At 52.1% G+C, this 27,907-nt stretch overlaps 1 protein-coding gene across 1 annotated transcript in view; it reads left to right on the top strand.

Annotated features, from left to right (window-relative positions):
- Positions 1-27,907, top strand: part of COL27A1 (collagen type XXVII alpha 1 chain) — a 1,047,548-nt gene that overhangs the window by 282,619 nt on the left and 737,022 nt on the right. Inside the window, exon 11 of the mRNA XM_086924958.1 lies at positions 25,275-25,328. Coding sequence (XP_086781084.1) covers positions 25,275-25,328 — 54 coding nt within the window. The remainder of the gene's footprint in view (positions 1-25,274; positions 25,329-27,907) is intronic.

Here is a 27,907-nt window from a genome sequence, read left to right as displayed (position 1 = left end):
GCAGGAGGGCTCAGTACATACAAGGGGCCCTGAATTCCGTGTGTGCAGGAGAGTTCTGTACATACAGGAGGCCCTGGACCCTGTATATGTGCAGGGTACCTTAGACCTTTTGCATACAGGAGGCCCTCGACCCTGTGTAAGTGCAGGTTGCCTTAGACCCTTGCATACTGGAGGCCCTGGACCCTGTGTAAGTGCAGGGTACATTAGACCCTTGCATACAGGAAAGCCCCGTACATAGAGGAGGTCATGGACCCTGTGTAAGTGCAGGCTACATTAGACCCCTACATACAGGAGATCCCTGTACATACAGGAGGCCCTAGACCCTGTGTAAGTGCAGGGTACCTTAGACCCCTGTATACAGAAGGCTGTGGACCCTGTGTAAGTGCAGGGTACATTAGACCCCATCATACAGAAGGCTGTGGACCCTGTGTAAGTGCAGGGTACATTAGACCCCTGCATACAGGAGGTCCTGGACCCTGTGTAAGTGCAGGGTACCTTAGACCCCTGCATACAGGAGCCCCTGGGCCCTGTGTATATGCAGGTTACATTAGACCCCTGCATACAGGAGGTCCTGGACCCTGTCTAAGTGCAGGGTACCTTAGACCCCTGCATACAGTAGGTTCTGGACCCTGTGTAAGTGCAGGGTACCTTAGACCCCTGCATACAGGAGGTCCTGGACCCTGTGTAAGTGCAGGGTACCTTAGACCCCTGCATACAGGAGCCCCTGGGCCCTGTGTATATGCAGGTTACATTAGACCCTGCATACAGTAGGTTCTGGACCCTGTGTAAGTGCAGGGTACCTTAGACCCCTGCATACAGTAGGTTCTGGACCCTGTGTAAGTGCAGGGTACCTTAGACCCCTGCATACAGGAGGTCCTGGACCCTGTGTAAGTGCAGGGTACCTTAGACCCCTGCATACAGGAGCCCCTGGGCCCTGTGTATATGCAGGTTACATTAGACCCCTGCATACAGGAGGTCCTGGACCCTGTGTAAGTGCAGGGTACCTTAGACCCCTGCATACAGTAGGTTCTGGACCCTGTGTAAGTGCAGGGTACCTTAGACCCCTGCATACAGGAGGTCCTGGACCCTGTGTAAGTGCAGGGTACCTTAGACCCCTGCATACAGGAGCCCCTGGGCCCTGTGTATATGCAGGTTACATTAGACCCCTGCATACAGGAGGTCCTGGACCCTGTGTAAGTGCAGGGTACCTTAGACCCCTGCATACAGGAGGTCCTGGACCCTGTGTAAGTGCAGGGTACCTTAGACCCCTGCATACAGGAGGTCCTGGACCCTGTGTAAGTGCAGGGTACCTTAGACCCCTGCATACAGGAGGTCCTGGACCCTGTGTAAGTGCAGGGTACCTTAGACCCCTGCATACAGGAGCCCCTGGGCCCTGTGTATATGCAGGTTACATTAGACCCCTGCATACAGGAGGTCCTGGACCCTGTGTAAGTGCAGGGTACCTTAGACCCCTGCATACAGTAGGTTCTGGACCCTGTGTAAGTGCAGGGTACCTTAGACCCCTGCATACAGGAGGTCCTGGACCCTGTGTAAGTGCAGGGTACCTTAGACCCCTGCATACAGGAGCCCCTGGGCCCTGTGTATATGCAGGTTACATTAGACCCCTGCATACAGGAGGTCCTGGACCCTGTGTAAGTGCAGGGTACCTTAGACCCCTGCATACAGTAGGTTCTGGACCCTGTGTAAGTGCAGGGTACCTTAGACCCCTGCATACAGGAGGTCCTGGACCCTGTGTAAGTGCAGGGTACCTTAGACCCCTGCATACAGGAGCCCCTGGGCCCTGTGTATATGCAGGTTACATTAGACCCCTGCATACAGGAGGTCCTGGACCCTGTGTAAGTGCAGGGTACCTTAGACCCCTGCATACAGTAGGTTCTGGACCCTCTGTAAGTGCAGGGTACCTTAGACCCCTGCATACAGGAGGTCCTGGACCCTGTGTAAGTGCAGGGTACCTTAGACCCCTGCATACAGGAGCCCCTGGGCCCTGTGTATATGCAGGTTACATTAGACCCCTGCATACAGGAGGTCCTGGACCCTGTGTAAGTGCAGGGTACCTTAGACCCCTGCATACAGTAGGTTCTGGACCCTGTGTAAGTGCAGGGTACCTTAGACCCCTGCATACAGGAGGTCCTGGACCCTGTGTAAGTGCAGGGTACCTTAGACCCCTGCATACAGGAGCCCCTGGGCCCTGTGTATATGCAGGTTACATTAGACCCCTGCATACAGGAGGTCCTGGACCCTGTGTAAGTGCAGGGTACCTTAGACCCCTGCATACAGTAGGTTCTGGACCCTGTGTAAGTGCAGGGTACCTTAGACCCCTGCATACAGGAGCCCCTGGGCCCTGTGTATATGCAGGTTACACTAGACCCCTGCATACAGGAGCCCCTGGGCCCTGTGTATATGCAGGGTACCTTAGACCCCTGCACACAGGAGCCCCTGGGCCCTGTGTATATGCAGGTTACATTAGACCCCTGCATACAGGAGGTCCTGGACCCTGTGTAAGTGCAGGGTACCTTAGACCCCTGCATACAGGAGGTCCTGGACCCTGTGTAAGTGCAAGGTACCTTAGACCCCTGCATACAGGAGCCCCTGGGCCCTGTGTATATGCAGGTTACATTAGACCCCTGCATACAGGAGGTCCTGGGCCCTGTGTATATGCAGGTTACATTAGACCCCTGCATACAGGAGGTCCTGGACCCTGTGTAAGTGCAGGGTACCTTAGACCCCTGCATACAGGAGGTCCTGGACCCTGTGTAAGTGCAGGGTACCTTAGACCCCTGCATACAGGAGCCCCTGGGCCCTGTGTATACGCAGGTTACACTAGACCCCTGCATACAGGAGCCCCTGGGCCCTGTGTATATGCAGGGTACCTTAGACCCCTGCATACAGGAGGTCCTGGACCCTGTGTAAGTGCAGGGTACCTTAGACCCCTGCATACAGTAGGTCCTGGACCCTGTGTAAGTGCAGGGTACCTTAGACCCCTGCATACAGTAGGTCCTGGACCCTGTGTAAGTGCAGGGTACCTTAGACCCCTGCATACAGTAGGTCCTGGACCCTGTGTAAGTGCAGGGTACCTTAGACCCCTGCATACAGGAGCCCCTGGGCCCTGTGTACATGCAGGTTACATTAGACCCCTGCATACAGGAGCCCCTGGGCCCTGTGTATATGCAGGGTACCTTAGACCCCTGCATACAGGAGCCCCTGGGCCCTGTGTATATGCAGGTTACATTAGACCCCTGCATACAGGAGCCCCTGGGCCCTGTGTATATGCAGGTTACATTAGACCCCTGCATACAGGAGGTCCTGGACCCTGTGTAAGTGCAGGGTACCTTAGACCCCTGCATACAGGAGGTCCTGGACCCTGTGTAAGTGCAGGGTACCTTAGACCCCTGCATACAGTAGGTTCTGGACCCTGTGTAAGTGCAGGGTACCTTAGACCCCTGCATACAGGAGGTCCTGGACCCTGTGTAAGTGCAGGGTACCTTAGACCCCTGCATACAGGAGGTCCTGGACCCTGTGTAAGTGCAGGGTACCTTAGACCCCTGCATACAGGAGGTCCTGGACCCTGTGTAAGTGCAGGGTACCTTAGACCCCTGCATACAGGAGCCCCTGGGCCCTGTGTATATGTAGGGTACCTTAGACCCCTGCATACAGGAGCCCCTGGGCCCTGTGTATGTGCAGGTTACATTAGACCCCTGCATACAGGAGCCCCTGGGCCCTGTGTAAGTGCAGGGTACCTTAGACCCCTGCATACAGGAGGTCCTGGACCCTGTGTAAGTGCAGGGTACCTTAGACCCCTGCATACATGAGAGCTGTAATGATTCTACAATCCAATACAGTTAATCCAGAGTTTTTTATTAAGGAAGATCCAATCCACCGCAGCTGCCAGCTCAGCTGCAGTTCATCCAACCGCTTTCTCTTGAATAAAGCCTTCTCAAGAAGCAGTCTTCAGAGCACCACTATGGCATTTGGAATATCGTAAGTTCAGCGTTCCACATTGATACTTGCAATGGCTTAAAGTGGATAGCCTGCAAAACCTCACTCAAGTAGAGAATAATTTCCTTCGACAGCTGCTTAAACTCCCACGGACACTCCACTTACTCCGCTACGAATAGATTTGGGCCTTACGGCAATTGCGGATGTAGTAAATTTGAAACCTTTATTGTACTGGCGTCGTCTGTGGGTTACCCCTGAACTTTTACCTTACAGGGAGGAAGTGTCGGAAATATTGAATCTGCGAGGGGCTGTTCAACTCCCATGGCTTGCCTATATTGAACACTGGCTAGTCAGATTGGGGTTGGGTGAGCTCTGGGACCATCCAGAGACCGCTTGTTCTTCCCTATCAGGGACATTATTGAAGGCCCACTTTGAGGAGTACAACTCGATACGGCTTCATAGTTCTTCTCGAAATGGCAGACTAACTACTGCCTTTCTAGAAATTAAAGATAGGTATAAGTTTGAGCAGGTCCTAGATGTAATCAAACCGGCAGTGGCTAAAAAGCTTTACCTCCAGTTTTGGCATGGGACCCTCCCACTCCGTAGTTTCATGCACAGGTGGGGGGATATGCAAGCTTTAAATTGCCCGGCATGTGATTGCCCTGACGAGTCAGTACTCCATGTGATGTTTAGCTGCCCTGGCGATCACAAGGCAAGAAAACGATGGCTGGTGCAGATGTGTAGGAACCTCGGAACCAGATGTTGCTCTGATGCCTTCAGGAGTCTGAAGTGTGATACTAGCATCTCGATAGTTTACTCTGTTGCAGGTTTCCTATTTTCTATGTGGTGTACACGTAGGACATACATAAAAGCATCATGAAAGGAGTTACATGGCTTTCCGCCGGATAAGAAATCATTATTCCTACCAATTTAAACTAGGGAAATGTTTATCGAGGCTATCCGTGCTAGTTTTAAAACTAGGCCTACCTTTTATTATGATCAATTTAAGCTTGCTGATGGCATTTTAGTCATAGAGAACTAGGAATATAACTGTTATTTTATTACAACTTAAATATTCTCTCCTGACGTCGCCTTCAGGATAGAGAGGTTCTAGTCTTAGGTCTTAGTCATCCAAGATGGTAGAACATAGGCCACCCTTTTTATAAAATTTGATAGGTACATATTTTTAGGTAATTTATTTATTTATTTGCACTTTGCACTTTCCGAGTATGAAATATTATGGACTACCACAAATCACCCCGTGCGAGTTTTGCTCCTTATATCTTCCACGTTAAAATTTAGTTTCATGTGTAGGCTTTTTAAACATGTTGTATAGAATTTTCACTGTTATATTTTTGTCAATTGCGTTTACTGCTGTTGTTTTAAATATTTTAGATCTAATTGTAATTGACTTATGAGGCACCACTTTTTTAACGTATTTGTGAATGTACTTTTGAGGTCATATTGACCGAAATAAAGTTTTTTTGAATTGAAATTGAGGTGAATTGGATAGCCTAAAGGATAGCATAATACACATCTTCCTCCTTATAACAAAGCAAAAGATTATTAAAAAAAAAACAACTACAGGAATGAAATTGCTAACTAAGTCACAATAGAAGTAACACATATTTTTTAATCATAGTCTTAAATTTAGATGGCTTAAAGTACAGCATAATAGAGAACTTTGTCACAAGAAGAGTGGCACTTATTGTAAAACATAGTCTTGTAAATACTTTGGTTTAGTACGTTGTCTCATGTTTCTTACCCTGTCATGAATTTTTATAGGTAAAGATTCCTTACCATTACCCTCTTTTAAATTGTCGGAGAAACGTCCGCAAAGCTTGGCAACTCTATTTAAATTCCATACCCTGTGATCTTCCGTTCTGATGGCATTTTTATAAACTTGGATTACTCTCATTGGCAGAAGATACTTGGATCCCAGGGTGGTTGCTCCTTTATGAGGATTTCTCATCCTAACTAAGTCACCTACGCTAATGGTTGACTCTTTTACTGCTTTCATTACATCGAAATATCTTTTGTTTTCAGACATTCTTTTCAGTTCTTTTTTTAATTTCTCCTGGTCATTTTCAACATGTTTCAATTTGGCGATCTGTTATGGATCCTTGAGCGATTCAGCATAGTATATGGCTTTCTTTTCCGAAGCAGTTCAAAAGGGGTTCTGCCAGTCATGGTATGTGGAGAAAGTCTGTATGTTTCAACTTTCTTCAAAACTTCAGTTTGCCAACACTTGTGGTACGACACTGCTCGTTGAATGGTTTCTTTGAGTACTCTGTTGAACCTTTCAACAGCACCATTCGTTTCACGGTGATATAAGGCATATTTCTTGTGGATAATCCCTCTATCAGATAAGTACTTGTCCATTTCCTTTGACGTGAATTGAACCTCATTATCCGATAACAAGGTGTTTAGGGAACCCTTCTCTCACAAGGATATCTTCAAGGAATTTTAAATAACATCTCTAGTCTCCACAGAGTTAGTAATTTTGACTTCTGTTCACCTAAGTAGAAATCAATGAGCACTATGATGTATTTGTCTGTGCTGGTGTGCTCTAAAGGGCCTAGGATCTCTATGGCAACTTCTTCCCAACCCAATTTTGGAAGTTTCCTCAAAGACATGGGTTGAACTCTTGGTTTGAGAACTTTGTCACATTTGTTGCATTCAACACATTTTCTCACAGACCTTTTGATCAAGATGTCCATCCCTGGCCACCAGTATGTCTGTCTTAAAATTTCCTTGGTTTTAGAAGTACCTGGGTGGCTCTCATGAGCAAATTCAATTAATTGGTTCCTTAAGGTAGTTGGAGGAATCAGTCAATCAGTGTTGGGTCCGGATGATTGCACCTTGTTGTCCTTGAAGAGTCTTCGAAGTATCACGAGATAGGTGACTCCTCCCCTGGACTACAGTGCGCATGGGCATCTTCTCCATCCTCAGATTGTTTTTTTCCGCCATTGGGTTCGGATGTTATTCCTATACTCCAACTTCGGAATCGAAAGTAAACTTTTCTAAAGGCCAAAAGGCCTTCGACTTCGACGGTATTGTTCTCGCTCGGTACTTATTGACTCGATCGAACTTTCCATCTCGGACCGGTCGTCGACGCGGGCCGTTGGACATTTTCGATGCCACGTGGCCCTGCTGTCGATGGAAAGGAGCCCGTTCAAAAGGTGCCCACAATGCCACTCCAAGTTCCAGCATACGGACAAACACTCAGTATGCAACAAGTCCCTATCACTAGACCATAGGGAAGAAACCTGCCCAGCCTGTGCCCAATTCCGTTAGAAGAAAACCATCCGGATTTGACGGGCCTCTAGGCAAGAGATGCAGCGACAGGCACCAGAACCAGACAACATCTCGATGATGACCAAGAACTTCCAGAAGCGGCAGATTCAGACCTAGAGATCGTCACCGTTGAGGACCACTCGGACTCCGATGACGAAATCCCACCGGGGCAAATCGTGAGTACACTGCCCCCGACACCGATTACCCCGTTACCGAAGGCTCCGGTCGAGGCATCGCCTAGAGGCCTTAGCCAAGATCCAAAGAAACATTCAGCAGCCACGCCATCCGGCTTGGCTCCGAAACCAAAGACTAAGCCTTCAGAGACCCCAGGGCCGAGGAACATTACCCCTAAGAAGGTTCTAGAACCCAAGAAGGTCGTCGACCCGAAGGGCGTCGAACCGAAAAAGGCTGTACAGCCTAGGCGTCGACCCAAAGAAGGCCGTCGAGCCAAAAGGCGCCGAACCAAAGAGGGCCATCGAGCCAAAAAGCGCCAAACAGAAGAAGGCCGTCGAGCCAAGGAAGGCCGCTGAACCAAAGGGCGCCGACCCGAAGAAGGCCTTCGAGCCAAAAAAGGCTGCGCTGCCGAAGGCCGTCGACCCGAAGGTTGCCGACGCAAAGGGCGCCGTACCGAAGCCCGTGGTCCAACCCAAGAAGGCTGTCGAACCAAAGATAAGTGCTCCAAAAAGACCGGTTGATCCAAAAAAAGCCATCAACTCGACAAAAGACAGTCAACCGAAAAAGCCTGTTGAGCACAAGAAGCGTATCGACCCTAAAGACCCGGTCGATCCGCAATCACTCGTCGCCCCGAACAAAGGGTCCGAGCCGGGAAAAAGCAATAAGGCACCAAAGGTCATCGAACTAAAAGAGGTTATCGAACCGGAGACAATAGTCGATCCACAACAGACTAAGCCAAAGAAGTCAAAGACACAGCCACAGACAGTGGAAGAAGAACTCTTCCATCCAGATCCATCTGACGACCAGGCTAAAATATATCTAAATATCACAAAATTTCCCTCATTGACCAACAACTCTTATTTTAAAGATAAACCAGTGGCAAAAAATTATTCTCTAACGTTTTTAATTTGTTTTTATAACATATCATCTTTTTTTTTGATTTATAAAAAATCCTCATTTCATTTTATGGATTAATTTTTTACACAACAAATTGCATCATAAATACATATAACCCTTGGTACATTTCTTTTATAACCACGATTATTGTAAAGAAGTACTAAAAAATGTGTAAATACATATTTACACTAATTAAGGTCCTCCTGATTGCATACAAAGGAAACCATACCATTAATACAAAAACATTCACTCCCATACAACTACCAACATACAATATCTGTCAATGATAGAGGTTAAAGGACAGGAAAGAGTTGTCTCTCCTATCAACAATTCGAGTCTCGGACAGGAAGAAAAAGTTCGAGACTCAGCACTGGATCGACGCGCGTTTCGGTGGGATACGTGATTTAAACACCACCTTCCTCAGGACCACTTCAGATACTACAAATATAAGGGGACCTAAAATTCCAAAGTCCGTTTCATGGGGCCATATTCAATCAAACACAGGCCTTTAAATGTCCACATATGGGTCTGTCCAGTGACCCAAAAAACGATGAAGAGAAAATAACTGGGTATTTGAAGGTATTTTTCAGATTGCTCAGAAATGGCATTGGAGACGAGCTTGTTATGCAGGCAATTCACATAATTCAACTATGGTCTCACTCCTTCCATCCAGAGCCATATATCAATATTAAAATCAGTAACAGTGGGATAAAGATCCCTTACTCCTATTCTTTAAAGGCAGTCCATACCATACCCCCATGTCGTAAAATACCACAAGAAAAAAAAGGCCGCGCTGCCGAAGGGCGTCGACCCGAAGAAGGTCGCCGACGCAAAGAGCGCCGTACCGAAGCCTGTGGTCCAGCTCGAAAAGGCTGTCGAACCAAAGACAAGTGCTCCAAAAAGACCGGTCGATCCAAAAAAAGCCATTGACTCAACAAAAGACAGTCAACCGAAAAAGCCTGTCGAGCACAAGAAGCGTATCGACCCTAAAGACCCGGTCGATCCGCAATCACTCGTCGACCCGAACAAAGGGTCATAACCGAGAAAAAGCAATAAGGCACCAAAGGTCGTCGAACCAAAAGAGGTTATCGAACCGGAGGCAATAGTCGATCCACAACAGACTAAGCCAAAGAAGTCAAAGACACAGCCACGGACAGTGGAAGAAGAACTCTTCCATCCAGATCCATCTGACAACCAGGCTAAAATATATATAAACCCTGAGACTGGTAAAGTCACAATCCTACACAGAAAGAAGAGACCATTGAACAAGGGCTCTCATTCCCCCATTCCTCTAAAGAAAAAGGACTTTGGGACTTCTCCCTCTAGACCCTTCATTCCTTTCTATCCTACTATGCCTACTACGCCTTTTGCTCCTTACTCTCCTTCTCAGTCTGGGGACAATGAGGGCGACACAGGGGAAGATCCTCAATATGATTATAACTACCCAGAGGATCCTAACCCTCAAAATGAACCATGGGCAGAGCCAACTGATCCATATGACACACATCCCATCCCTGACGTCTCCTCATACCCAACAAAGCTGTGACCTATTGACGACACCATTGTCTTCAACCAGCTAATTGATAGGGCAGCGCAGTACCACAACGTAGACATGCACAATGACCCTATAGAAGAAGACTTTTTATTTGACAGATTCCCTACTTCTGAGAAAAATGTCAGGACACTTCCTATGCTAAAGGGGGTATTAAAACACGCTCCTGATATATTTAAAGATACAGCCAGGGCACGCGTAATCAATCCCAGGATTGAAAAGAAATATAGAGCAGCCCCTACAGGCCCTACTTATATCAGAGGTCAGTTGCCATTAGACTCACTAGTAGTAGCTAATGCACGCAAAAGGGCCAACTCAAAGACAACAGGAGAAGCTCCGCCTCCTGATCAGGAGTCTAAAATACTAGAGGCCTCGGGTAAAAGGGTAGCATCACAGGCCTCCAATTCATGGAGAATTGCAAATACATAAGCTCTGCTAGCTCGTTATGGCAGGGCACACTATGACCAGCTTGAAGCCTTAATGCAACACCTGCCTGAGCCTTTTAAAACCCAAGCCAATGACCTCATACAGGAGGGAAAATGTATTACAAACGCCTCCATCAAATGTGCGCTTGACGCAGCTGACACCGCAGCCAGGTCCATTAACACTAGCGTTTTACTACGACGACACGCATGGCTGCGTATTTCGGGCTTTAAGAACAAGGTGCAGTCCACCATTCTTAACCAACCAGTCAATCAAGACTTCCTTTTTGGCCCTGCAGTCGACACCATTTTAGACAAGATGAAAAAGGACACAGAAACCGCTAAGTTGCAGTTTCAACAACACATAGGTTCCTTTCGACGCTCCTCATACAGAGCAGCTACACGGGGCAATACTTCACAGACATCATCTACATACAAAGGCAACACCCAAGGTTCCTTTAACAAGAACTCCAACAGAGGAGGTTATAGGGGCAACAATAACAAGGGATAAGGGCGTGGAGGCAATAACACCAGAGCCTCCTCTGCCACAAAACAGTGACTTCTTCCTGCTACCTCCAGACCACCCAACACCGGTCGGAGGCAGACTCCAAAAATTCCTACCTGTCTGGAACGCAATTACCACGGACAGGTGGGTGAGACAAATTATCCAGTATGGTTATTGCCTGGAACTCACTTCTACTCCATCAAACAAACCACCCAGACACCGTCCTATGTCCAAAGAACACATCACCCTACTACAAAAAGAGGTGAAATTCATGCTGGAAAAGGAGGCCATAGAGCCAGTCCCTTTCCAACACCAAGGGACAGGAGTATACTCCCTATACTTCCTTATTCCCAAGAAGGACAGGTCCCTCAGACCAATATTGGACCTCAGACCCCTAAATCAATACATTCTGTCAGAGCACTTCCATATGATCACTCTACAGCAAGTGCTCCCGTTACTACAGCAAGGAGACTTCCTAGCAACATTGGACCTCAAGGATGCGTATTTTTACGTACCCATCCATCCAGCTCACAGGAAATATCTCAGGTTCACAATAGAAGGTCAACACTACCAATTCAAGGTTCTCCCCTTCGGGGTAACCACGGCTCCAAGAGTGTTTACAAAATGCTTAGCCACAGTAGCTGCACATCTCAGGAGGCAACACATCCATGTGTTCCCGTACCTAGACGATTGGCTAATACAAGCAAAATCATACGAACAGTGTGCAAGAGACACGTCTCAAACACTTCAGCTGCTACACTGCCTAGGCCTCTCGATAAACTACACAAAATCGCATCTGCAACCGGCCCACATACAACAATATCTCGGAGCTACTATAGATACCTCAGTGGCAAAGGCATACCCAAACTCAGCGAGGATAGCCAGCATGCAGATGCTCATTCGCATATTTCTGCCACAACACTCTCTGCCAGCTCGAGTCTTCATGCAGCTCATAGGCCTGATGGCCTCCTGCATATTCATTGTCCCCCATGCCCGACTTCAAATGCTTCCACTGCAAGAGTGTCTTGCAAGACAGTGGAACCAAGCTCAAGGACAACTAAAAGACCTAGTGTTGGTGGAAAGTCACGCTTACAACTCTCTGCAGTGGTGGAACCCACAAAACCTTTCCAAGGGGCGACTGTTCCAAGAGCAAGTTCCACAACTAGCACTAACAGCGGACGCATCACTGACAGGCTGGGGAGCCCATCTCCTTCACTACACAGTACAAGGGCTTTGGACAATCAAACAAAAGAAACTGCATTTCAACCAATTAGAGTTGCTAGAAATGTTCCTAGCCCTAAAAGCATTCCAAAAATACTTGTACAGCAAGACTGTCTTGATCCGGCCGGGGAACATGACAGCAATGTACTATATCCAGAAACAGGGAGGGACACACTCTCCACAGCTGTCCCACTTGGCACAGAGCATATGGAAGTGGGCAATCCCAAAAGACATCTTTCTCCTGGCAAAACACCTCCCAGGGAAAGACAATCAAATAGCGGACCTGCTCAGCAGACACAGCCAGCAACTACATGAATGGGAGATTCACCCCCAAGTTCTCCAGCCATTCTTCAGCCAGTGGGGGCACCGAGAGATAGACTTGTTTGCCACAAATGAAAACTCAAAATGCCGGTACTTTGCCGCCAGGTTCCCACATCCGTTGTCACAGGGCAATGCGATATGGATGAACTGGTCAGGCAGATTTGCGTACGCTTTTCCCCCAGCACCACTGATCCCGCTTGTGGCACGCAAACTGCGGAAAAACTCACGCTAATCCTAGTTGCTCCCACATGGGCGAGACAACCGTGGTACACAACGTTCCTGGTGCTTTCAGTAGTTCCTCATCAAAGGCTGTGCCTCGCACCCCATCTTCTAACTCAGAATCATGGAGAAATCAGAAACCCAAATCCCAATGAGATGAACCGAGTGATCTGGCTACTGAAATCTTAGAGTTCGGATACCTTAACTTGCCTCCAGATTGCATGAACATCATTAAGGAGGCAAGACGTCCAACTACTAGAGCATGCTATGCAGCTAAATTGAAGAGATTTGTTATTTACTGCAACAATAACCAAATCAACCCATTAGATGCTTCCACACAGAATATTATATGTTACCTCCTGCATCTTCAAAGATGCAACCTAGTACACTCTTCGACAAGACTACACCTCGCTGCTATAGCAGCATACCTTCAAAACAGGCAACACCTTTCACTGTTTCGGGTACCAGCAATCAAGGCTTTTATAGAGGGTCTTAAAAGGGTGATTCCTCCAAGACACCCACCTTCCCCAGCCTGGAATTTAAATATAGTACTTACCAGACTTATGGGACCTCCTTTCAACCCTCTACACTCATGCAAACTGCAATTTCTAACGTGGAAGGTGGCATTCTTGTTTGCCATTACCTCACTCAGGCGAGTTAGTGAGCCACAAGCACTAACAATTCAAGAACCCTTCATGCAAATACATGCTAACAGGGTAGTTCTTAGAACAAACCCAAAGTTTATGCCAAAGGTCATATCCAATTTCCATATTAATCAATCAATAGAACTGCCAGTGTTCTTCCAGAATCCACAGTCATAGCTGGAAGAGCCCTACACACAATGGATGTGAAGAGAGCTCTGCTTTATTATGTGAACAGAACGAAATCATTTAGAAAGACAAAGCAATTATTTGTTGCTTTTTCACCACAACATAAAGGAATCCAATATCAAAGTCAGGAATAGCCAGATGGATAGTTAAATGCATTCAAATATGTTATCAGAAAGCCAAACGCACTTTAACCGTCCCCCCAAGAGCACACTCTACAAGAAAGATGGGGGCATCCATGGCTTTCCTGGGAAATATTCCTCTTGAAGACATATGTAGAGCAGCCACATGGACTACCATACACAATTTCACAAAACACTACTGTGTCGACGTGCAAGCAAAGCAGCAAGCTGCTGTAGGCCAGGCTGTCCTCAAAACTCTCTTTCAAACTGCTGCAGCTGGCACAGGCGGCCGCCGTTAATGGAGGGACTGCTATGTATTCTATGCACAGATATGAATTCAGCAGCCCACATGCCTCGAACGGAATATGCTACTTACCAGTATGCATCTGTTCTTGGCATGTAGGGCTGCTGACATTCATATCGCCCGCCCTCCTCCCCGGCGCCTGTCGCAGCTGCAGCATTCTCTCTGGCATGGCCATCTCTTACTTTACTATCTCCATCTCTGCCACAATGGCGAAAAACAATCTGAAGATGCCCATGCGCACTGTAGTCTAGGGGAGGAGTCGCCTATCTTGTGATACTTCGAAGACTCTTCCAGGACAACAAGGTGCAATCATCCGGACCCAACACTAGGCGGCGATCTATGCACAGATATGAATGTCAGCAGCCCTACATGCCAAGAACAGATGCATACTGGTAAGTAGCATATTCCTTTTATCACATGTTTTCCAACTGTTTTTGATATTGGTTAAGACAGACTGTAGAGTTTCATCTTTTGATGTTCACTGATCGAGACATCTTCTTTTAATACGCAATCCATGACATGCAAGACGGCATATTCATCAAGTTCTTTGAAACTCTCTTCTATTTCATCATCAGTGTTCTCTTTTGAGACCAAACGAGAGCAACCGTCAGCTATATTGTTTTTAGAACCTGAAACGTATTCTACGGGAAAGTTGAATTCTTGAAGGGCAACAACCCATTTTCGTATTCTGGAGGATATGTTGTCTAAGCCTTTCTTCTCAAAGATTTCTTATGATCCGTTGTGATTATAAGAACGTGTGAAGTTTCCTCACTGTCCAGAACACTCCCAAGGCTTCTTTTTCTATAACAGAATATTTGGCTTCTGCACCTCGCAAACATCTGGATAAAAATAAAATGGTTGCTTCCACTCCATCGAGTTCTTGTATCATAACTGCGCCTAGACCTGTTGCACGAGCATCTGTTATGATAACCACATCTGGATTGGGAACAAAGCTCTTCAAAGAAGAAGCTTCAGAAAGGTGTCTCTTAATGAGTTTGAACTCATCATCACATTGAGTATTCCAAGCGGAAGCCACACCTTTCTTTAGTAATTGACGCATATGATGCGTTTTGCTGGCAAAATTAGGTATGAACTTAGTATAAAACTCTGACATCCAAAGAAATGTCACAACTTCATATAAGTTCAGCATTCCACATTGATACTTAAAAAGGCTTAAAGGAAAGCATATTACACGAGCCCTGTACATACAGGAGGCCCTAGACCCTGTGTATGTGCAGGGTACCGCAGACCCCTACATACAGGAGAGCCCTGTACATACAGGAGGCCCTAGACCCTGTGTATGTGCAGGGTACCACAGACCCCTACATACAGGAGAGCCCTGTACATCCAGGAGCCCCTAGACCTTGTGTATGTGCAGGGTACCACAGACCCCTACATACAGGAGAGCCCTGTACATACAGGAGCCCCTAGACCCTGGGTATGTGCAGGGTACCGCATACCCCTACATACAGGAGAGCCCTGTACATACAGGAGCCCCTAGACCCTGTGTCTGTGCAGGGTACCGCATACCCTGAATACAGGAGAGCCCTGTACATACAGGAGCCCCTAGACCCTGGGTATCTGCAGGGTACGCATACCCTGAATACAGGAGAGCCCTGTATTTACAGAACCCCACTAGAACCTGTCTGTGTATGTGAAAAGAACCCCCAACGTTGCCACTGTGCAGGTATCCATACATCCCTGTATATACAGGAGCCGGAGAAAGCGTGTATGTGCAAGGGACTGCAGACCCTGTATGTACATGAGCCAGAGAACCTGTGCATGTGCAACGTACCACAGACACTGTATGCACAGGAGGCCCTAGACCCTGTGAATGTGGAAGGTTATACCCTGTGTGTGTGCAGGGTACCTTAGACCCCTGTATACAGGAGAGCCCTGTACATACAGGAGGCCCTAGACCCTGTGTATGTGCAGGGTACCTTAGCCCACTGTATAAAGGAGAGCCCTGTACATACAGGAGGCCCTAGACCCTGTGTATGTGCAGGGTACCTTAGACCCCTGCATACAGGAGAGCCCTGTATTTACTGAGGCTCCAGAACCTTTGTATGTGGAGGGTACCGCTATACCATGTATATGTGCAGGTTTTCCATAGACCCCTGTATACAGGAGACCCATGTATGTACGGTAGGCACTAGAACATGTGTATGTGAGGCGAACCAGCAACCTTGTGAGTGTACATGGTTGCATAGATCCCCTGTATGTACAGTAGGCCACAACCCCTTTGTATGTGGAGGTTACCCTCTACCCTGTATAAGTGCAGGGTGCTGCAGACCCCTGAAGGTACAGGAGGCCCCAGAACCTGTGTATATGCAAAGAACCTCCAACGTTGTGACTGTGTAGTCCCCTGGGAACAGGAGAGCCCTGTATGTACAGGAAGCCACAGAACCTGCCTATGTAGACTGTACCCCTCTACCCAGTGTATTTGCAGGGCCCAGCAGACCCCTGAAGGTACAGGAGGGCCCCAGACCCGACCCTGTGTCTGTGAAGAGAACCCTCCACCTTGTGACTTTGCACAGTCCCGCAGACCCCTGCTTGGACATGAGCCAGAGAACGAACCTGTGTATGTGAAGGGGACCCCTCTACCCTGCACAGACACGAGGCCGAGAAGAACCTGTGTATGTGAAGGGTCCCCCTCTACCCTGCATGGACAGGAGCCCGAGAACGAACCTGTGTATGTGAAGGGTATCCCTGTATCCCTGCATGGACAGTAGCCCAAGAACGAACCTCTGTATGTGAAGGGTACCCCTCTACCCATCACAGACACGAGCCCGAGAACGAACCTGTGTCTGTGAAGGGTACCCCAGTGAACGACCCTGTGTATCTGAAGGGTACCCGCCTACCCTGCACAGACACGAGTCCGAGAACGGACCTGTGTATGTGAAGGTTCCCTTATACCATGCACGGACACGAGCCAGTGAACCTATGTCTGTGAAGTGTACCCCTGTACACTGCACAGACACAAGCCCGTGAACCTGTGTCTGTGAAGGGTGCCCCTCTACCCTGCACGGACACAAGCCCGAGAACAAACCTGTGTCTGTGAAGGGTCCCTTATACCATGCACGGACAAGAACCAGTGAACCTGTGTCTGTGAAATGTACCCCTGTACCCTGCACAGACACGAGCCCATAAACCTATGTGTGTGAAGTGTACCCCTCTAGCCTGCACATACACAAGCCAGAGAACAGACCTGTGTATGTGAGGCGTACCCCTCTGCTCTGCACAGACATGAGCCAGTGAACCTGTGTATGTGAAGGGTCCCCTCTACCCTGCACAGACACGAGCCCGAGAACAAATCCTACGTATGTGAAGGGTACCCCTCTACCATGCACGGACACAAGCCCATGAACCTGTGCATGTGAAGGGTACCCCTCCAGCCTGCACGGACGCGAGCCAGAGAACGAACCTGTGTATGTGACTGGTCCCCTCTACCCTGCACGACATGAGCACGAGAAGGAGCCTGTGTATGTGAAGGGTACCCCTCTACCCTGCATGGACATGAGCCCGTGAACCTGTGTCTGTGAAGGGTACCCCTCTACACTGCACGGACACAAGCCCGAGAATGAACCTGTGTATGTGAAGGGTCCCCTCTACCCTGCACAGACACGAGCCGTAGACCGAACCTGTGTATGTGAAGGGTCCCCTCTACCCTGCACAGACACGAGCCCGAGAACGAACCTGTGTATGTGAAGGGTACCCCTCTACCCTGCACGGACATGAACCTGTGTCTGTGAAGGGTACACCTCTACCTTGCACGGACACGAGCCAGAGAACGAACCTGTGTATGTGAAGGGTACCCCTCTACCCTGCATGGACATGAGCCCGTGAACCTGTGTCTGTGAAGGGTACCCCTCTACACTGCACGGACACAAGCCCGAGAATGAACCTGTGTATGTGAAGGGTCCCCTCTACCTTGCACAGACACGAGCCGTAGACCGAACCTGTGTATGTGAAGGGTCCCCTCTACCCTGCACAGACACGAGCCCGAGAACGAACCTGTGTATGTGAAGGGTACCCCTCTACCCTGCACGGACATGAACCTGTGTCTGTGAAGGGTACACCTCTACCTTGCACGGACACGAGCCAGAGAACGAACCTGTGTCTGTGAAGGGTACCCCTCTACCTTGCACGGACACAAGCCAGACAACGAACCTGTGTCTGTCAAGGGTACCCCTCTAACCTGACCGAGAACGAACCTGGGTATGTGAAGGGTACCCCTCTACCCTGCACGGACACAAGCCCGAAAACGAACCTGTGTATGTGATGGGTATCCCTCTACCCTGCATGGACACAAGCCCGAAAACGAACCTGTGTACGTGAAGGGTACCCCTCTACCCTGCACGGACACAAGCCCGAAAACGAACCTGTGTATGTGATGGGTATCCCTCTACCCTGCATGGACACAAGCCCGAAAACGAACCTGTGTACGTGAAGGGTACCCCTCTACCCTGCACGGACACAAGCCCGAAAACGAACCTGTGTATGTGAAGGGTCCCCCTCTACCCTGCACGGACACAAGCCCGAAAACGAACCTGTGTATGTGATGGGTATCCCTCTACCCTGCATGGACACAAGCCCGAAAACGAACCTGTGTACGTGAAGGGTACCCCTCTACCCTGCACGGACACAAGCCCGAAAACGAACCTGTGTATGTGAAGGGTCCCCCTCTACCCTGCACGGACATGAACCTGTGTCTGTGAAGGGTACACCTCTACCTTGCACGGACACGAGCCAGAGAACGAACCTGTGTATGTGAAGGGTACCCCTCTACCCTGCATGGACATGAGCCCGTGAACCTGTGTCTGTGAAGGGTACCCCTCTACACTGCACGGACACAAGCCCGAGAATGAACCTGTGTATGTGAAGGGTCCCCTCTACCCTGCACAGACACGAGCCGTAGACCGAACCTGTGTATGTGAAGGGTCCCCTCTACCCTGCACAGACACGAGCCCGAGAACGAACCTGTGTATGTGAAGGGTACCCCTCTACCCTGCACGGACATGAACCTGTGTCTGTGAAGGGTACACCTCTACCTTGCACGGACACGAGCCAGAGAACGAACCTGTGTCTGTGAAGGGTACCCCTCTACCTTGCACGGACACAAGCCAGAGAACGAACCTGTGTCTGTCAAGGGTACCCCTCTAACCTGACCGAGAACGAACCTGGGTATGTGAAGGGTACCCCTCTACCCTGCACGGACACAAGCCCGAAAACGAACCTGTGTATGTGATGGGTATCCCTCTACCCTGCATGGACACAAGCCCGAAAACGAACCTGTGTACGTGAAGGGTACCCCTCTACCCTGCACGGACACAAGCCCGAAAACAAACCTGTGTATGTGATGGGTATCCCTCTACCCTGCATGGACACAAGCCCGAAAACGAACCTGTGTACGTGAAGGGTACCCCTCTACCCTGCACGGACACAAGCCCGAAAACGAACCTGTGTATGTGAAGGGTCCCCCTCTACCCTGCACGGACACAAGCCCGAAAACGAACCTGTGTATGTGATGGGTATCCCTCTACCCTGCATGGACACAAGCCCGAAAACGAACCTGTGTACGTGAAGGGTACCCCTCTACCCTGCACGGACACAAGCCCGAAAACGAACCTGTGTATGTGAAGGGTCCTCCTCTACCCTGCACGGACACGAGCCTGAGAAGGAGGCTGTGTCTGTGAAGGGTCCCCCTCTACCCTGCACAAACACGAGCCCGAGAATGAACCTGTGTCTGTGAAGCGTACCAATCTACCCTGCACAGACACGAGCCAGCGAACGGACCTGTGTATGTGAGGCGTACCCCTCTGCTCTGCACGGATACGAGCCAGTTTACCTGTGTATGTGAAGGGTACCCCTCTACCCTGCACGGACACCAGCCCATGTGCATGTGAAGGGTACCCCTCTAGGCTGCACGGACTCAAGTCTGAGAACGAACCTGTGTGTGTGAAGGGTCCCCTCTACCCTGCATGACACGAGCCCATGAACCTGTGTCTGTGAAGGGTCCCCTCTACCCTGCACGGACATGAGACCGTGAACCTGTGTATGTGAAGGGTCCCCCTCTACCCTGCACAAACACGAGCCCGAGAACGAACCTGTGTCTGTGAAGGGTACCAATCTGCCCTGCACAGACACGAGCCACCGAATGGACCTGTGTATGTGAGGCGTACCCCTCTGCCTTGAACCTGTGTCTGTGGAGGGTCCCCCTCTACCCTGCATAAACACGAGCCCGAGAAGGAGGCTGTGTATCTAAAGGGTACCCCTCTACCCTGCACGGACACGAGCCAGAGAACGAACCTGTGTATGTGAAGGGTACCCCTCTACCCTGCATGGACATGAGCCCTTGAACCTGTGTCTGTGAAGGGTCCCCCTCTACCCTGCACAAACACGAGCCAGAGAACGAACCTGTGTATGTGACTGGTCCCCTCTACCCTGCATGACACGAGCCCGAGAAGGAGCCTGTGTCTGTGAAGGGTACCCCTCTACACTGCATGGCCACAAGCCCGAGAACGAACCTGTGTATGTGAAGGGTCCCCTATACCCTGCACAGACACGAGCCGTAGAAGGAGCCTGTGTATGTGAAGGGTCCCCTCTACCCTGCACAGACATGAGCCTGTGAACCTGTGTATGTGAAGGTTACCCCTCTACCCTGCACCAGCACGAGCCAGAGAACGAACCTGTGTATATGAAGGGTAGCCCTCTAACGTGACCGGACACGAGCCCGAGAACGAACCTGTGTATGTGAAGGGTCCCCTATACCATGTACGGACATGGGCCAGTGAACCTGTGTCTGTGAAGGGTACCCCGGTACCCTGCACAGACACGAACCTGTGAACCTGTGACTGTGAAGGGTACCCCTTTACCCTGCACACACACGAGCCCGAGAACGAACCTGTGTATGTGAAATGCACCACTCTACCCTGCACGGACACGAGCCCGAGAACGAACCTGTGTATTTGAAGGGTCCCCTATACCATGTACGGACATGGGCCAGTGAACCTGTGTCTGTGAAGGGTACCCCGGTACCCTGCACAGACACGAACCTGTGAACCTGTGACTGTGAAGGGTACCCCTTTACCCTGCACACACACGAGCCCGAGAACGAACCTGTGTATGTGAAGGGCACCCCTCTACCCTGCACGGACACGAGCCCGAGAATGAACCTGTATATGTGAAGGGCACCCCTCTACCCTGCACGGACACAAGCCCGAAAACGAACCTGTGTATGTGAAGGGTACCCCTCTACCCTGCATTGAAACGTGCCTGAGAACGAACCTGTGTCTGTGAAGGTTACCCCTCTACCCTGCATGGACATGAGCCTGTGAGCCTGGTTCTTTGATGGGTCCCCTCTACCCTGCACGGACATGAGTCCAAGAACAAACCTTTGTATGTGAAGGATACTCCTCTACCCTGCACAGGCAAGAGCCAGAGCCAGAGAAGGAGCCTGTGTCTGTGAAGGGTACCCTCTACCCTGCACCGACATGAGCCTGTGAACCTGTGTCTGTGAAGGGTCCCCTCTACACTGCACGGACACGAGCCAGAGAACAAACCTGTGTATGTGAAGGGTACTCCTCTACCCTGCATGGGCACAAGCCGGAGAACGAACCTGTGTCTGTGAAGGGTACCCCTCTACCCTGCACAGACACGAGCCTGTGAACCTGTGCATGTGAAGGATACCCCGCTACCCTGCATGGACATGAGCCTGTGAACCTGTGCATGTGAAGGATACCCCTCTACCCTGCACCGACATGAGCCTGTGAACCTGTGTCTGTGAAGGGTACCCCTCTACACTGCACGGACACGAGCCAGAGAACAAACCTGTGTATGTGAAGGGTACTCCTCTACCCTGCATGGGCACAAGCCGGAGAACGAACCTGTGTCTGTGAAGGGTACCCCTCTACCCTGCACAGACACGAGCCTGTGAACCTGTGCATGTGAAGGATACCCCGCTACCCTGCATGGACACCAGCCCATGTGCATGTGAAGGGTACCCCTCTAGGCTGCACGGACTCAAGTCTGAGAACGAACCTGTGTGTGTGTGAAGGGTCCCCTCTACCCTGCATGACGCGAGCCCGGGAAGGAGCCTGTGTATGTGAAGGGTACCCTTCTACCCTGCACGGACACGAGCCCATGAACCTGTGTCTGTGAAGGGTCCCCTCTACCCTGCACGGACATGAGACCGTGAACCTGTGTATGTGAAGGGTACCCCTCTACCCTGCATGGACATGAGCCCTTGAACCTGTGTCTGTGAAGGGTCCCCCTCTACCCTGCACAAACACGAGCCAGAGAACGAACCTGTGTCTGTGAAGGGTACCAATCTACCCTGCACAGACACGAGTCACCGAATGGACCTGCGCTGAGGAAAGCGGTCCCACCTGAGTTCAATGCACAGAGACCGGCTGATAAGTTGCATGATTGTTTTACCACTCACAATTCCCCCTTCCTGAACAGATTTTTGTATAACTCATATTTAGCAAGGCAGCAGGCGGACTTTGTTCATGGTTGGAAGGGGCGTGCACCCGCCCTCACTGGGGCATGTGTCAATGTGTGCATGATTATATTCTTGTTTCAGGCACAAACCTAACCTTGCTTACACCCAGTTTTGACAGTCACTGTCTTTGTTAGAACAGATTCACAATTGCTTTATTAACCTTCCTGCTTTCTCAAATTTGCTTGAAAATGCACCATTTGCCCACTATTTCTTCAAAATGTTCTCGGGGGAGTACCCCCGACCCCTCCCTTAGGTGGTTCGGATTCTCGCGCTGCCCTCACTCGCATTACCGTGTCACAAGATGAAGATTGTCTGAAAGGTGTGTCACCAACATGGAGTGTTTGGAAAGCTGCGCTCTGGGGCGTATTATCAAGCCCCTTATCGCTGCTTTAGCAGCAGTTTCCTGCGGCTAAAGCTGCAATAATTTATCGCACGTTCTTGAAAATTTGACCCATTATGTTTCATGTAAAACTAAGAAAAACGATTCATGATGTCTTTCTTATGACGTCAGCGCCCTAATACAAGCGGTTTCTAAAACAGAGATGTTTTTACGTTCTGTTACTTTATTAGTAACGTTTTATTATGGCTTTTTTATAACTTCAGCAATGTCAATTATTGTGATGTTATAAGGGTTAAGGTCATCACTTTTTAGGAAGATTGAGGGCCGAAGGTCATCTGATGTCACTTCTGGTAATGTCATTAAGTCAAAGATGTGTGATGTCATTCCCGCTCCCTCTGGCATGCTGTGAATGGATGCCCACGCGTCACTATGGCTTGCAGTCTGCCTTAAGCATTGTTCTAAATTGAACCCCCATTGGCCCACCCAAACGCACCTGCGGCCCGCCCAGATAAACATTCCTGGAACCGGGCCTGCCCCACCCGCTCCACCCGCGCAACACCCACCTTTCTACCATCCCTGCCCCACCCTCTCCACACCCTCCACCCTCCCTGCCCCCACCCTCTCTCCACCCTCCTCCCTCCCTGCCCCCCACCCTCTCTTCACCCTCCACCCTCCCTGCCTCACCCTCTCTACACCCTCCACCCTCCCTGCCGCCCACCCTCTCTACACCCTCCTCCCTCCCTGCCCCCCACCCTCTCTACACCCTCCACCCTCCCTGCCCCCACCCTCTCTCCACCCTCCTCCCTCCCTGCCCCCCACCCTCTCTTCACCCTCCACCCTCCCTGCCTCACCCTCTCTACACCCTCCACCCTCCCTGCCGCCCACCCTCTCTCCACCCTCCTCCCTCCCTGCCCCCCACCCTCTCTTCACCCTCCACCCTCCCTGCCCCACCCTCTCTTCACCCTCCACCCTCCCTGCCTCACCCTCTCTACACCCTCCACCCTCCCTGCCGCCCACCCTCTCTACACCCTCCTCCCTCCCTGCACCCCCACCCTCTCTACACCCTCCACCCTCCTTGCCCCCACCCTCTCCACACCCTCCTCACTCCCTGCCCCCCACCCTCTCTCCACCCTCGACCCTCCCTGCCTCACCCTCTCTACACCCTTCACCCTCCCTGACCCCCACCCTCTCCAAACCCTCCACCCTCCCTGCCCCCATCCTCTCCACACCCTCCACCCTCCTTGCCCCCCACCCTCTCCACACCCTCCTCCCTCCCTGCCCCCAACCTCTCCACACCCTCCTCCCTCCCTGCATCCACCCTATCTCCACCCTCCCTGCCTCACCCTCTCTCCACCCTCCTCCCTCCCTGCCCCCACCCTCTCTACACCCTTCACCCTCCCCGCCCCACACCCTCTCCACACCCTCCCTGCCCACCACCCTCTCTCCATCCTCCACCCTCCCTGCCCCTACCCTCTCTCCACCCTCCCTGCCTCACCCTCTCTACACCCTCCACCCTCCCTGCCGCCCACCCTCTCTACACCCTCCTCACTCCCTGCCCCCCACCCTCTCTCCACCCTCCTCCCTCCCTGCCCCCCACCGTCTCTACACCCTCCCTGCCTCACCCTCTCTACACCCTTCACCCTCCCTGCCCCCCACCCTCTCCACACCCTCCACCCTCCCTGCCCCCATCCTCTCCACACCCTCCACCCTCCTTGCCCCCACCCTCTCCACACCCTCCTCCCTCCCTGCCCCCACCCTCTCCACACCCTCCTACCTCCCTGCATCCACCCTATCTCCACCCTCCCTGCCTCACCCTCTCTCCACCCTCCTCCCTCCCTGCCCCCACCCTCTCTACACCCTTCACCCTCCCTGCCCCACACCCTGTCCACACCCTCCCTGCCCACCACCCTCTCTCCATCCTCCACCCTCCCTGCCCCTACCCCTACCCATTCTCCACCCTCCCTGCCTCACCCTCTCCACACCCTTCACCCTCCCTGCCCCTACCCCTACCCTCTCTCCACCCTCCCTGCCTCACACTCTCCACACCCTCCACCCTCCCTGCCCCCATCCTCTCCACACCCTCCACCCTCCTTGCCCCCCACCCTCTCCACACCCTCCTCCCTCCCTGCATCCACCCTATCTCCACCCTCCCTGCCTCACCCTCTCTCCACCCTCCTTCCTCCCTGCCCCCACCCTCTCTACACCCTTCACCCTCCCTGCCCCCACCCTCTCCACACCCTCCCTGCCCACCACCCTCTCTCCATCCTCCACCCACCCTGCCCCTACCCCTACCCTCTCTCCACCCTCCCTGCCTCACCCTCCCTACACCCTCCACCCTTCCTGCCCCCACCCTTCTCCACTCCCTCCTCCCTCCCTGCCTCCATCCTCTTTCCACCCTCCACCCTCCCTGCCCTCCACCCTCCACCCTCCCTGCCCCCACCCTCTCTCCACCTTCCACCCTCCCTGCCCAACCCTCTCTCCACCCTCACCTCAATATCTGCTGTACATCCCCCCCCCCCCCCCACCACCACCCACATCCCCAGTCCCTGTAGCGTTTCTAGGCGCAGGGGCTTGAACATCCTAACCCCCGTGTCTGTCTGTCTTTCCTCCCAGGGTGACATGGGAGCCCTCGGATCCGCCGGCGCCCCCGGACCCAAAGGTGTAAAGGTGAGTGACGTCACCTGGGCGCTTCCCACCTCGCAGCGCTTTTGTTGAAGCTTTTTCACTGAAAAGATCCAGTCTGGTTGTAACTTTATTTAAAATTAATATTTATGAAAATTATATTTGGTTGATACTTTCCCATTGAAAAACACAATGAAATTCATTCATAACCTCCCTTTCTCTTCCATCTTTTTCTGTATCTTTTTTAACCATTTTTTGACGTAGCCATGTACCTCCACCCTGCCCCATACATCTGATCTCAGTTAACACCAGTCACCCTCTCACCCAAACCGTGCGCCTAACCTTGACGCCCCAACCACCCCCCTCCCTCCCAGCTCCATTAATGTCTTGTTGCTGAGCCTCGCCCAGGCCTTTCACTCAACCCTCATTTGTACTCTTCGTTGCCTGGTCCTATCGCAGTCCGCAGACTGCGCCACATCTTGACATCCACCCCTGACCCTAGTCACCCCTGACCTCCACCCCTGACCCTAGCCACCCCTGACCTCCACATCCTGACCTCCAAATCCTGACCTCCACCCCTGACCTCCACCCCTGACCCTAGTCACCCCTGACCCTAGCCACCCCTGACCATAGCCACCCCTGATCTCCACACCCTGACCTCCACCCTGACCTCCACCCCTGACATCCACCATGATCCTAGCCACCCCTGACCTCCACCCCTGACCCTAGCCACCCCTGGGCTCCACACCCTGACCTCCACATCCTGACCTTCACCCCTGACCTCCACCCCTGACCCTAGCCACCCCTGACCTCCACCCCTGAACCTAGTTGCCCCTGACCTCCACCCTGACCCTAGCCACCCCTGACCTCCATACCCTGACCTCCACCCCTGACCCTAGCCACCCCTGACCTCCACACCCTGACCTCCACCCTGACCTCTGCCCCTGACCTCCACCCTGATCCTAGCCACTCCTGACCTCCACCCCTGACCCTAGCCACCCCTGACCTCCACACCCCGACCTCCACCCCTGACCTCCGCCCCTGACCTCCACCCCTGACCCTAGCCACCCCTGCCCTCCACCCCTGACCTCCACACCCTGACCTCCACCCCTGACCCTAACCACCCCTGACCTCCACACCCTTACCTCCACCCCTGACCTTCACCCCTGACCCTAGCCACCCCTGACCTCCACACCCTGACCTCCAACCCTGACCTCCACCCCTGACCCTAGCCATCCCTGACCTCCACCCCTGACCCTAGTCACCCCTGACCTCCACCCCAGACCCTAGCCACCCCTGACCTCCACACCCTGACTCCTACCCCTGACCCTAGCCACCCCTGACCTCCACACCCTGACCTCCACCCCTGACCCTAGTCACCCCTGACCTCCACCCCAGACCCGAGCCACCCCTGACCTCAATCTCTGACCTCCACCCCTGACCCTAGCCAACCCTGACCTCCACCCCTGACCCTAGCCACCCCTGACCTCCACACCCTGACCTCCACCCCTGACCTCCACATCCTGACCTCCAAATCCTGACCTCCAAATCCTGACCTCCACCCCTGACCTCCACCCCTGACCCTAGCCACCCCTGATCCTAGCCACCCCTGACCTCCACACCCTGACCTCCACCCTGACCTCCACCCCTGACCTCTACCATGATCCTAGCCACCCCTGACCCTAGCCACCCCTGACCTCCACCCCTGAACCTAGTCACCCCTGACCACCCTGACCCTAGCCACCCCTGACCTCCACCCTAACCTCCACTCCTGACCTCCCCCCTGATCCTAGCCACTCCTGACCTCCACCCCTGACCCTAGCCACCCCTAACCTCCACACCCTGAACTCCACCCCTGACCCTAGCCTCCCCTGACCTCCACACCCTGACCTCCACCCCTGACCTCCACCCCTGACCCTAGCCACCCCTGACCTCCACCCCTGACCTCCACACCCTGACCTCCACCCCTGACCCTAACCACCCCTGACCTCCACACCCTTACCTCCACCCCTGACCTTCACCCCTGACAATAGCCACCCCTGACCCTAGCCAACCCTGACCTCCACACCCTGACCTCCAACCCTGACCTCCACCCCTGACCTTAGCCATCCCTGACCTCCACCCCTGACCCTAGTCACCCCTGACCCTAGCCACCCCTGACCCTAGCCACCCCTGACCTCCACACCCTGACCTCCATCCCTGACCTCCACCCCTGACCCTAGCCAACCCTGACCTCCACCCCTGACCTCCACCCCTGATCTCCACCCCTGACCTCCACACCCTGACCTCCACCCCTGACCTCCACCCCTGATCCTAGTCACCCCTGACCTCCACCCCTGACCCTAGCCACCCCTGACCTCCACACCCTGACCTCCACCCCTGACCCTCGCCACACCTGACCTCCACCCCTGACCCTAGCCACCCCTGACCCTAGCCCCCCTGACCTCCACACCCTGATGTCCAACCCTGACCTCCACCCCTGACCTTAGCCAACCCTGACCTCCACCCCAGACCCTAGCCACCCCTGACCTTCACACCCTGACCTCCACACCCTGACCTCCCCCCCTGACGTCCACCCCTGACCCTAGCCACCCCTGACCTCCACCCCTGACCCCTCACCCCTG

Source organism: Lissotriton vulgaris, chromosome 5, assembly GCF_964263255.1.
Source record: "Lissotriton vulgaris chromosome 5, aLisVul1.2, whole genome shotgun sequence".
Lineage (NCBI taxonomy): Eukaryota > Metazoa > Chordata > Amphibia > Caudata > Salamandridae > Lissotriton > Lissotriton vulgaris.
This window is presented reverse-complemented; position numbering and strand designations above follow the sequence as displayed.